Source organism: Notamacropus eugenii, chromosome 3 (assembly GCF_028372415.1).
Source record: "Notamacropus eugenii isolate mMacEug1 chromosome 3, mMacEug1.pri_v2, whole genome shotgun sequence".
NCBI lineage: Eukaryota > Metazoa > Chordata > Mammalia > Diprotodontia > Macropodidae > Notamacropus > Notamacropus eugenii.
In genome coordinates, this window is record NC_092874.1 from 438,464,325 (window position 1) to 438,477,536 (window position 13,212).

The window sequence follows — 13,212 nt, forward strand, 5'->3', positions numbered from 1 at the left end:
ATATGGATGCCTTTCTCAAATCAAGCCTGTTGGAAAATGAATACTGTCTATAAAATATTAATGAGTTGACCTAATAGTATCCAGTGATTATTAGTATTAGGTTGTGGTAAGTGTTTTCTGCTTAGGCTCTCAAGTGAAAGGAGGACACAGAATATTTAAAAAATGAACTGAGAGAAATTCAGAGTTCTCCAAGGTCAATGCATCTCAAATGAAGCCAAACAGATAGGTGCTTTGGATGGGTGCTATTACAGGCTAAGAGCTGGATTGCTGTTCATCCTTTGGGGAGCTTGAGAGCTCTAATGCAGTGGTTAGGAGATGTGGCAGGATTTTCTAAAGACTCTTGAAAAATTTAACAGTGGAGATCAGTTTGCCAAAAGAAGGGAAAAATAAATGGCCAAGTAAAGAATTTACTGATACTCTATCTATCTATCTATCCATCTATCTATCTATCATTTAAAAATTCAAGACCATGTAAAGAGAAGTTAAATTCCAGCAAATAGGTATTTTGAAATTAACTCCCTTAAAATGAATTCTTGACTCATTTTCCTAAGTTGTTTTCAAAAATATTCTTTTTATCAATCAAAAAACATTTATTAAGCACCGACTATGTGCCAGACCTTGTTTTGAGGATACGAGTACCAAGAATGAAATTATCCTCAATCTTGATGAACTTATATTCTAGTAGAGGAAAAACAAACATACATACATACAAACATTCATATGTACGGAATTTAACTACATATTTATTATACGTAAATTATATACTATATAAATATACTACATCTATTATGTATAACTATTATATATTATAAAATAAATAGAAAATAGTTTAATGTTAATTTCAAACAGCATCTTTCCATCCTGGCCTACACCCTAGACTAGCTATTGTGTGTGTGTGTGTGTGTGTGTGTGTGTGTGTGTGTATGTGTCTGCAAGTGTGAGTATGTGTCTAGATACAGTACAAGTTGGTCTTTTATTTAACTGTAGCAGGGTGATAAGCAATGGTGTGGAATCTTAAGTATATGGAACCAAATTCTGATATCACTGTTAAGAAGTCTCCCAACAAATATCCCCTAAATGTTAGGGGCGGTTAAGTAGCATAGCATATACAGCACTGATCCTAGAATCAGGATGACCTCAGTTCAAATCTAACCTCAGACACTTACTAGCTGTGTGACCTTGGCAAGTTAAGATCTTGTCTCAGATTTGTACAACATGGATATAAAACCTCCCAAGGTTACTGAGAGGATCAAATGAGATAATATTTCTAAAAGGGACACAATGTGTGTCACATAATAGGTGCTATATAAATGTTATTGTTAAAGAAAGCTTCCTCTTAAAGTCTGAATAAATTCTCAAAGAACAAGGCAAGGGTGTTTGAATCAGCATTACAAGACTTTGCTTTAGAATCAAAGGGCATGATCGGAGGCCAACTTTACTTCTTCCATCCCCATGAGTCATAGACTCCTGTTCTTCATTTGTAAAACAAAGGGGTAGGATTATGGTCTACAAGGCCCCTTACTATGCTACTCAGATGCCGGTGTAATGTTTTACCTAACTGCATATGCATACATTTTTACTTGTCAACTCAAGCTCTACCAAACCACACAGGCCTCCCTCTGTCAAATCCAAGTCAGCTGCAAGTCATGTCATCATCTTGATGTAATGGTCCTCTTCGAGAATAAGCGACAAACACAACAACAGAAACCAAACAACCCAGGTGTAGCCCCACTCTTCTGCTTGTCCTGTTTATCTCTGAACTATTTTCCTCTGGTCCAAGGGAATTTTATTCACAGAAAATGTCTTATTAGTGAATAAACACAACCACATCCCAGTATAGAAAAATAAATCCTCACCCTATAACCCCTCTCATCTGAAGTCTCAGTGAGCTTCTTCTCCTTTGTAACAGAGGCAGGAGTCATGGTGTAGAATCATGGGAAATTGGTTGTATTTTAAGGCACCATCTCTCTTTTCTCTATACTTGTAAGCTGGACTTCCTTAGAGATAATAGCATGGGAGACCCGGCAACCTGAATAGGAAAAATCATTCACAGGAATGTTTTCTATCTCTGAGGGGATGACATGACATGAACTGGCCTCCAGTTAGAATGAATAGGGAGTGAGATCACTAGAATTCCTGAAACTTGTAAGACATGTGGGTGGAGGAATTCTTCTGTTTCATTTTCTTCAAACTCATGAACCTAAGATAGGAAATGGGAATCGTTTCTCTTTCCTCATCCTTCTATGTTCCTCCCCTCCTGCCCTATCACTACACACATCTCCTTTATGAATCTCTGGTATAAATTGATTGAAGCATTTGCCACCTGCACAGGAGATCTGGGACGAAGAAAGGCATGAAATAAAATGAATTTATGCGATTATTTTTTCATTTATCTTTGTGTCATTAAAACCTATGTAACCACAATATGCCCAAGTACCTAAATCTATGAATGTACTGGAAATTCACCTGCAAGAGTAAATTATTTCACAGAGTGGGGATTTAGAACTACATATTAATAATAATTTTCATGACGTAATAGTTGATCAATATTTTATTTTACTCTCTAGAGTATACTGGGACACTAAGACTTGGCTAACAAGATTTGGCTTAGTAGTTTCAAAGCTACTTAAGCATCAAAGTGGGGTGGATGAGTGCCTGTGGGGAAATGGCCTAGGGTATTTATAGCCTGAGTGTCCTCTAGTGACCAACAGGGATACTACAGCTCCCTACAAAGGGATATTTTTCACACATGATAGAATAATAGACAAGGCCCAGACTGATGATAAATGTAAAGAGATTCTCTTAATTCAGCACCACACTTAGCTAACTTAAAATTTCTTGCTGGACAGTTAACTCTCTGACCTTCTGTCTTTCTAAAGGCTTAAGTTAGTCATCATTTGAGACACATGATTAAAGAGTCAGATGGTACAACCAGTGTTATAACTGCAAAATGCAAGTAAAATCCTGGCAGACCAAAGAAATGGAAATTTTTGGAACAATGATGTCTATACATGACTCACTATAGGGTTTGACCTGGAGAAATCGACAATACCATATGTAGACTTATTGATGTGATCAATCATAAACTCAGAAAATGTAGTCAGGTCTGCAGTCAGTAAGGGCCAAGCCACAATATACTACAGCACTCCCTTGGAGGCATCACAACCACAAACATCAACAAAGCTTTGCTGAGCACATATTATGTGTGGAGCACTGGGTTAGTAATACAAGGATTTTTAAAATCATGATCCCTACCCTTAAGGGACTAAAAATTTACTGGTAGAAATGAAATATATCTAGAAAACCATAAACAAATTAACATATTCTTTGGCAATTTTGAATTGGGAAATGGTATCCAAGAAAGATTTCTGCTCCAATACTAACTGTGTCTACCTAATGACAAATAGTTGACTATTACAAATATATTCTGTCATCAAATGTTTCTAAATTATCCATTTTGCACTGTTTGTATGTAAACACAGTCAGATAACATGTTTAGTGTGGATGAAAGTATTGGAGAATTACAGTATTTTTGACCCAAACTACTAATTTGTGTAGTAGAGGATATGGTTGGAGTTAAGGAAACTCTTTGAACAGGGGTATTAATGAAGGAAAGCATTTTTAACTTTTACAATCCACAATTGTAATAATTTATATGGGATATTCTTCAATATGTTATTTATTTTGCCCTTTCAAAGGCAAAAATCAGATTATAATAATTGATCATATTGTCTGGACCAAATCGATGTTACTAAAACAAAGGCTCGGGCAGCTAGGTGGTGCAGTGGATAGTGTACTGGGCCTGGAGTGAGGAAGATTTGAATTCAAATCCATCCTCAGATGCTTGCTAGCTATATGATCCTGGGCAAGTCACTTATCTCCTATTTGCCTCAGTTTCTCATCTGTGACATAAGAGAAGGAGAAAGAAATGGCAAAACAGTCCAGTATCTTTGTTAAGAAAACCCCATGGATGAAGTCCATAGGGTCATACAGAGTCACATACCTAGATGACTGAACAACAAGAGGACAAAGGTATGACCTTATCAACGCCCTCTTCAAGAAGCTTCATTAGCTCCCTGTTGCCTGCTGGATAAAACACAAACTCCTCTGACACTAAACAGTCTTTCACGGTACTGCTCCAGCCTATGCTCCGAGGTCTATCCCTCATTTCTATGGCTCTTCTACATACATGCCAAATCATCTTTTCTGTTTACTGTTTACAATATTCCGTAAATGCACTCTTCATCCCTTTGCACAAGCAGTCCCCATACATGGAATGTTCTTCCTCCTTACCTTTTCCTCAAAGAATTCCTTTCCTTTCAGTTCAGCTCAGGTGCCATCTCTTAAAAGAGGCCTAATCTCATTCCCTTGCTCTTAACCCCATTATCCCAAATTACTCTGTATATTTTATATAAACAGACATCTATACATACATATGATATGCAAACATATTATTTCTGTGATGAAAAGTAAGCTTCTTGAGGGCCAGGAATGTTTTATTTTCATGCTTGTATTTCTAGCAAGACCAGTGCCTGGCACATAACAGCCTAATAAGTGCATGATTAATTGAATTAAATGACTGAATGCCCTTAAAAATAATATTATTATAGAATACATACATCAGATGGAGAAGTTGCATGACAAGATGGGTAGAGAGTTGATTATGGAGCCAGGAAGACTTGGTTCAGATCCCTCTTTCGAAATGTATTGGCTGCATGATCGCTTACTGCACTAGGCAACTTACTGACTATAAATTGCAGAGAAGATGCTGTCTGTCTTGCAGTGTTAGAAGACATTTTCTCATATAGGAGTTCCCCAGATCAATGAAATCATAGGTAAAATCTCTATCCCTATGAGAACAATATTGAAATATTACACCTTTCTTATCTGAGAAACAGAGATATATTCAGAATGCCAACATATTTTGGAAAGATATTGGCATTTCAAAGCTACAACAGAAGCCAAGATTCTGACCATTACTATTCTCCCACTATGTAGCAGGTTATTCCAGAATACTGATATTCTTATGAGAATTGAATAATCTTTGTGTTAATAAACAATGTAGCTATGTTAGGATATGATGGGTTTTGACCACCATATTGTATTATAAACATTTAACTCACCCTTTTCCTGGGGGAAAGTGTTTATGCTTCTTTTTCACCCTAATTTAAATTTTGAATTAGAATAGATTTGGATACTTTGTCATTCCCTGTGATATTAAATACTAAATTGTTTTTGCTAATTCAGGCATCTGGATTCATTCAAACTAACAGAGCTATTTATGCAAATACAATTGTCTGATGAAATAGTATCATCCTGAAACGATGCCAGAGCCTTCTCTGAAAATTCTTCTTCAAAGAAAGGTATCTGCACTTCTTTAATTCTTTCAGAGTTTCTAAGCAAGAATGATAGCCATTGAGTTCCCTTCTGTCAGTTTGGAAAGGCTACGAATAGGAAAGCCTTGCCAAAAAGAATTAGATGACAGCTTGTGAAGATACTGGCTAGTTTCCTCTGACATCACTGAGTCCTTTTCTGGGGCATGATAGATGAGTCCTTGCTGATGGGTTGTGACCTTGTAGATGCAGAGAATCTTAAAAAAAATCCATACTACTACTTGAGGCTATGTTGGTAGGAATCTTTGGGTTTTTTTCACAGTACATAGGAATGCTATAGGACCCAGGTTTGTTTGTTTGTTTGTTTGAATTCTGATTTTAACCCCACAGATCAGCTAAAGTCAACAACAACAGAGGCAGGCCTCAGTATCCACTGTCACTACAGCCAGTTGGCCATAAAGAACAACCTTATTTGGACCAGTGGAAGTAAATTCTGACCAACAGATGTGACCACATTACATCTCACATATCTCAATATCTTTGAGCCAACAGTGAGACTCCAATGTTGATACAGAGGGTGAGGATGACTTACATGTCTCTCTAACTTCAAAATAGCCATGTCTCTAGAATAGTGAATGTTTATTCAACTAATTATACCAATTCTGATCTGCCAGCTTGATCTCATGCCCTTCACTCAAGTCATTTTCAAATTATATTGGCCAATATGATACTGCACCTATTAGGTTTTTGCTATTTTGATTTTGTCTCTTTTGGTATAACATTGTTCTTGCTTTAAGTAATCCCACAAACTTTGTCCATGAGGTTTTTTTGATAGATACTGGAGTGGTTTGCCACTTCTTTCTCCAGTACGTCCTCATTTTGCAGATGAGGAACTGAGGTAAATAGGGGTTAAATAACTTGCCTAGGGTCATACAGCTAGCAAATGCCTGAGGTCAGATTTGAATTCAGATCCTCCTGAGTCTAGGAGCAGTGCTCTATCCATTGCACTACCTAGCCACCCCTTGATCTAATATACTAATCTATTATTGTAAATACTCAATATGCTACATACAAATCCTATGTAATGGCCTTTAGAAATAGGAATGGACCTTGAACTTGTAATTTCATTAGTATGGGGAATGCCTATATCACCAACACTTATGTCAATCAATTCCTCTATCAATGCAAAGAGGCCTCTTCTCTACAACTCAGAGCTACAGAGTGACCTTGAGCACTAAGAGAGTGAAGTGTGTTATATGGGGGGGGTCAAAGAGCCAGCATGTCTCTGAGGTGGGACTTTTAAATACACATCTTTCTGGCTTCAAGGCCGGCTTCCTAACTGCTATGAGACACTGTCTCTCATCATGATACTTACAAAAGAATGATAATATAAAATAATAACTGTTGGCTTTTACACAGGACATCAAGTTTTACAATACGATGAAATGTTGTATGATTGTCTAATTCTCTAGAGTTAAAATGAATGTTTGTAGCTGTAAATATCATTATTCCAGCTCACCAAACCACAGAATTTGGACGTGCTTCAAGGATCCATCCCTGAATAGGAAATCTCTCTAAAATATACCTAACAAGTGGTAATCCACCATCTTGGGGATCTGAATACATCTTGGGACAATCTACTCCACTTCTGAACAACTCTAAAGATTAGGGAGTTTTTATTTATTTATATTTGCCTCCACCCAATCCTTCTAGTCCTTCCCTGGATCCAAGTATGACAAATCTAACCTCTCTTCTTTGTGACAATTCATAAAAATATCTGAAATCAAATATCACTGCCCCCACTAACATTTTTCTTCAGGTAAACTATTTCTGGGTTGTTTTTTTTTTCACCCTAACCTTACATACCATGATTTCAAATCCCTTTACCATTTGAATTGCCTTTGTATGGAAATATTCCAGCTTGTCAATATCTTTCCTAAAATATGATCCCCAAAGTAACTTCAGTATTCAGACATGATATGACCAGGGCAGAATACGTTGGGACAACCATTTCCCTCATTTGGGATGTTATGCTTCTTTTGATAGAGCCTATGTAGCACCTTCATCACATAAACTGTGGTTTCGTACACACTTCTGGCCCATCCTATTAATGTACAACTGATTTTTGTACCAAAGGTCAGGACTTTTAATTTGCTGACAATAAATTTAATTTTATTATAGTGACCAATCATTCTATCCTGTTGAAAACCATTGGTATCCAACTGGGACATTTGATATTTCGAGTAACCTTTCTAAGGTAATGAACCTCAGAGTTAGAAGATACTTTGGAGGCCATGAATTCCAAATTGTACTTGAACAAGAGTCTCCTCCACAATATCCTTAACAAATGGTAATACAGCTCTTACTTGAAGCTCTTGAAGGAGAACCAATTGCTTCCTGAGGCAAGCCATTTCACTTTGGAATTGCCCTAAGTGGTAGACTTTTTCCCTTTCATTTAGCCAAAATCTGCTTTTAAGCAATATTGGCCTATAGTTCTTCCTTTTGCTCTCTAAAGTCAAATAAACATCCTCTTCCACATGACAGATCTACAAATACTTGACAACACCCTATTATGTTCTCCCTAATATTTGTCTCTGTTAGGTCAAAAATTTTTTAATGGCCTTTAATATGATGGTCTTCACACTCTCTTTGTTGGCTTGCTCTAGATATGTTTCAATGTTATTCTTGGTCAAATCTAACTACCCAGGAAAAGTATAGCAGAATTATGATCTCCTAAATCCCCTGTGATCTGGGCATTATGATATTCATCATAATCCAAAAATATTCTAGGTTTTATGATTGCCTTCTCCTAAAACTGACTCATACTGTAGTTTAAGTTCATTAAAACCATTATGTTATATTTTTAAATAACACCACTAATGTCTAGTCACACCTCCCCCATTTTATAGTTGCAAAGTTTATTTTCTGTCTAGGGTTTATATTTCTTTTTTTTAACCCATTAGATTAGGGTCACCATCACATTCTGTCAGGATTTTTTTTTTTTGGCATCCTAACTCTGTCATCCAATGTAATATTTATTTTTCCCTTCACTTACCATTTAGAGTAGGGAAATATTTAGAAGGCCTTAAGGGAGATAAATAAAGAAAAGCCAGAGCCTTCCAGTAAAAATAGCAGTAAGAGCCAAGAGTATCACCTCCTTCTACAATCCTTCACTGATCATGAAACACCACTCTACTCTTCCTACTATGGCTAATAAGGGAAAAATTGGGAATAGAAAGAAAAAAAAAGATGATAATAAAGTTGAAATAACTCCCTGGAGAAAGGGAGAGAAACACTAACATCTGCTTTCTTAGGAGTCACATGAAGAAATAAGGTCAGGTGTTTCTAGGAATGCAACTGGGTCATAAATTCTCAGTATGGTTTAAAAATCAGCATGAAATTCTGACATAGCTATAAAAATCTTATCTTTTAATTCATGGCAACTCATGTTAGGTGAGAAGTACGTGAGTTATAGGTGTGGATGCAGAGTGACTTCAGATCTTCAGATAGATCTGGAAGAAACCATAGAGGTGATCCAGTCTAGCCAACTCATTTCAAAGATGAGGAAACTGAGCTCAGAAAACCAACCATATGCAGATAAACCCGCATACAAAAACAACACAAATGCCTACAGTGTAAACTCCACAATCTAAGTTCTTGTCATCTGTCTAGTCTCTCTTTCCAAGACATAGCTGTTTCAATCATCCCAGAGTACAAAACGGTCACATAAATATCAATAAGAATAAGATCATTTTGGGGCTGGGTACAGGAATTGTTGCAAAATAAAATAAATGAGCATGTAAATGCAGAATGACATTCTGTAGGGAAAGTATTTTATGAACCCAACCTAATGGCTCCAGCATGAAAGTATTTCCAAATGTAAATCAGGCACCGGATTTTGTGCATTAACTGGAATTATATCTTATAGAACCTATCTTTGAAAATTTGTCCATTTGAATATAATTGGCCAAGTCTGACCAAGTACTTGGGTTCTTGGATCTCACTTGAGATAAGAAAAATAAACTCATTTCCAAGTCTGAAGTTTTTGGCTGTATTTCTCTACTATCAAAGCAGAGATTTCAAAGTCTCATAATTATCTTCTAATATTTCAATACTATTTATTCTGCTTAGTATTAGGCCGAGGGAATGCTGTGCATAATGCAGATACTCTTCTTTCAAAGCCATATAACTGCTTTGGTTGTTTCTTATGGTTCTAAATGTTTGCTTTCACTTGAGTGACAGGCCATTTGGCCATTTGGCCATGTGCAACTATTTGCAAATGGGCAGTTTTCCACCTGGTCTATAATATTTATACATGTTTTATGAGATTTTAAGCAGCAGTCATATCAATTCTAGTAAAATGTTTCTTTTGTTTTCTACTAGCACTCTTTCAGTTTAAATTTCTCACCCTTAAAAACTTTATTCCTGAAAGCCAACCAAGTGTTATAAATGATCATGTCCCAAATTCACTTTAGAAGATGTGTGAAAGCAAAAAAAAAAAAAGTTGGAGTGATGTTAGAATAATGTAAACTGAATAAAACATAAGGACAGAGATATTTATAGGGTGTTAGTCTTAGAGTTCAGTACTTTTCCTACCTGCCTCTTTGGAAATTTGGGTGAAGGATTCAACACCTTTTTCTCCATAACTTCCTTCTGATGCAAGAGTGGACACATAATTCCATCCCAGAGCTTTCACAATATCGACCATGGCCTGGGCCTGAAAGGAGTCCGGTGGGACCACTCGAGAGAAGAAGTCGTACCTCCGGTCATCACTTAATTCTGGTGCGGTTGAGGCATAACTGATCTGGGGGATCTGGAAAGGATAGAAGATCATACCAAAAACTGATCAGGATATTACATGTAACACTACCAGCAGTTTCGATTAAACACAGAGTTTGTGCCAGTGCAAGATAAATGTGAAATCAAAAGGTCACTTATTTTTTGACAGTAAAATGAACTACATTTTAGCATAAGAGGATGACAACATATCAGAGTTATAAGAGATCTTGGTGGCCAACCTGGTCCAATCTCTACTTGAAAAAATTCAACCTCTGCTTGAAGATCTCAGGTAATAAGGACCATGTTGTCTCTGAGAATGGTCAATGTACTTTTGGACAGGTCTCATGGTTAGGAAGTTTTTTGTTTGTTTTCCTGACTTCAGGCTGACTTTCTTGACTTGGACCTATTGTTCTCACTTCTGCTTCTTGGGAAAACATAATAAAGCCTTAGCTCTTTTCCACACACTAATCCTTCAGAAATTTGAAACAAATGCTAAAGCCACCACCCCATCTCTATCCCAGGCTAAACATCACCAGTTCTTGTTTTTAATTGAACCTAATATGATATGATTTTCCAGTTCACCACCTGCAACAAATTCTAACTTGGAATTTAGACTTCTCGGCCAAATTCTGTCGACCTGCAGATCCATAGGGGCATATGTTCACAAAGTGTCTCCCTTGTACATAGCAGAAATAGACTCAGATAAGCAAATAATGAATCAGGGCTCAGAGAGCTTCATCCAAAAGTTGAAGAGACAGAAAAATTGGGAATATATTGTGCTAGAATGGGACAGAGGCTGAAACAGGTCCTGGACTTATTGAAGAGGATGGAGACTGACATGGAAGTCACAGATAACAAGTTATAGGATGGATTTGGATAGGATAGAGTGGTCTTAATGGAGAAGAGAGTGATGAAGAAGGAGAATTCATAAAGACAGGGGAAAAGGGAAATACCTACTTCTCCTATCTCTGTGTGCTAGGGATGTGAGTGAAAAAATAGACAGCCTTGGTGTAAAAAAACCAAACAAACTCAAAAATTAACCTAGGTTTAAGTAGGAAATAATGTGAGAGAAAGAAATCTAAGGAAAAGAGGAGCTTATTAAAAATGATGAAGGATTCCGGAGGGTACAGTGGAAAGAAAGGCAAAGGAGGATATAGATTAGAGAAGGAAAAGCTTGACCTGGATAGAGATGAAAGATTGAGGTAGCAGTGCAAAAGAGATATTATCTAACTAATTCAATTTGCATTTATAAAGTGTCCATTATATGCTAGGCACACTAATAGTATTAGAGACACAGAGACCAAAGAAACAAAAAAGAAAAGTTCCTACCTACAAGGCACTTAAGCTCTATTGAAGGAAGCAAACTGTGTGTAGGTGTGTGTGGGGTTTGTGTGTGTGTGTGTGTGTGTGTGTGTGTGTGTGAGTGCATGTGTGTGTGTGTGTGATATAGGACTGGTCGATGAGGGTTAGTCCCAGAAGCATGTGAAGGGGATCCACACATATGTTGTGATAAGCCTGTTTCTGGAAGAACATGATGACAGGGAACGAAGGGGCCTTTCTTTCCATTTCAAACCATGTATAAGTATTACATGAGAGTTACCTGTCTACTTACTGTAAAATGAAGAAAAGCCCTTTGATTGGCTGTTAGGACAGACCTAGAAGTACATACAAAAAGTACTAAGTGGTCAAAATAGATATTTCTCTTTCCTAGCTGTGACCAAGTCAAGGACCGATGTCAACCTCACCAGGTGGGAAAAAAGGAATAATATCCTTTCATTTGGGCTAACATTTGGTCATGAGCATGGCATGGCTGTTTTTCTGTCTCTGTTATGTCTATTCTTTTCTATTCTTAAGTAATAGAGTATTAGGAATAAAATGCACTAGGCTTACAAGCTTCCTCATAAGCTGTGAAAGGCTGAAAGAGTCATGGGTCAGAGGTCCAAGAACTTGAGTCAATATGAGAATACTGATTTGCAGAAGCCAACCCTAGTAAGAACTGCCACTCTGAGGAGGGACCCATTAGACCACGTTCAGCAGTGAATTGACCTGGAGACAGTGTCCCGTAAACAAAGGAACAGCTCTATCTTTCACATCTGCCATATTTGAAAATAAATCTGGTGAGTGAGTGCTTTGTAGCTATCCCTTTTATTAAAGAGATATTTGCTGGAAAGGATAAATATTGTGCAAAGACACCAGAATGAGAGCTTGAGCAGATGTAGCTATGTAGCCACAATTTTGGGACCCAATTTACCAGTGTGAGTATAAGTTGGGATAATAACCCTTGTATCTCATTACAGGTACATAAATATACTTATTTATATATATTTACATATACATAAAGACACATATTTATGTGTATTTATAAAACACATATCAAGCAAATAACAAATAAATTTTTGGGGATGGACCAACAACTGGAGAGGAATGAAGGATAAAGATTTCACATGTTCAATAGCTCTTGAGCTGAATTTTGAAAGAATCTTGTAATTCTAAGGGGCAGAAGGAAAATCTTTGAATCTGAAGTCAGAAGATTTGAGTTTGAATCTGAACTTTAACATAACTGTCTTATTGTAGGCAAGATATGGAACCTCTGAGCTCTATTTCATAATTCATCCAGTGGTTCACATTGTAGTGAGGATAAAATGAGACATTGTATATAAAATGATTAGCATAGCCTGAAAGTCCAAAAAAAACATTTTTAAGGGGCAGGCTGAACCTTAATTTTTCTGTCATTGACTGTGAGGTGTGGAATGGGGAGAAGAGGAAATATTAGCAACCAAAAACACTAAAGTCCAGCCATACTGCAGAGGTAGATTCCAACATACCTTGGGAGAATGTTTAAAGAGTATAGTACTGGTGAAAAGTTAATATTCCCAGCTGTCTACTTCACTAGCTTTCAGTTTTATCTGTTTCATTTCTCAAGATTCTCCAAAGAATCTGAGGTAGGAGGATCATATAACTCCTACACTTTCCTGTTTGGAGCATTCTGCTTCTCCTTTCTCTAGGGATATGTCCACAGACCCTGAACAATTGGGATCAGGAGCCTGAATCACTGGGAAAATTCTCAAGACTACATTTCCAGGAGAGTTGTATAAGTACC

General features: G+C 37.0%; 1 protein-coding gene across 3 annotated transcripts in view; it reads right to left on the reverse strand.

Annotated features, from left to right (window-relative positions):
- GRM7 (glutamate metabotropic receptor 7) overlaps nucleotides 1-13,212 on the reverse strand; it is a 1,016,657-nt gene that overhangs the window by 672,783 nt on the left and 330,662 nt on the right. For all 3 annotated transcript variants that reach the window (XM_072598608.1, XM_072598609.1, XM_072598607.1), the window contains exon 2: nucleotides 9,930-10,146. In XM_072598608.1, the coding sequence (XP_072454709.1) occupies nucleotides 9,930-10,146 (217 nt within the window). The remainder of the gene's footprint in view (nucleotides 1-9,929; nucleotides 10,147-13,212) is intronic.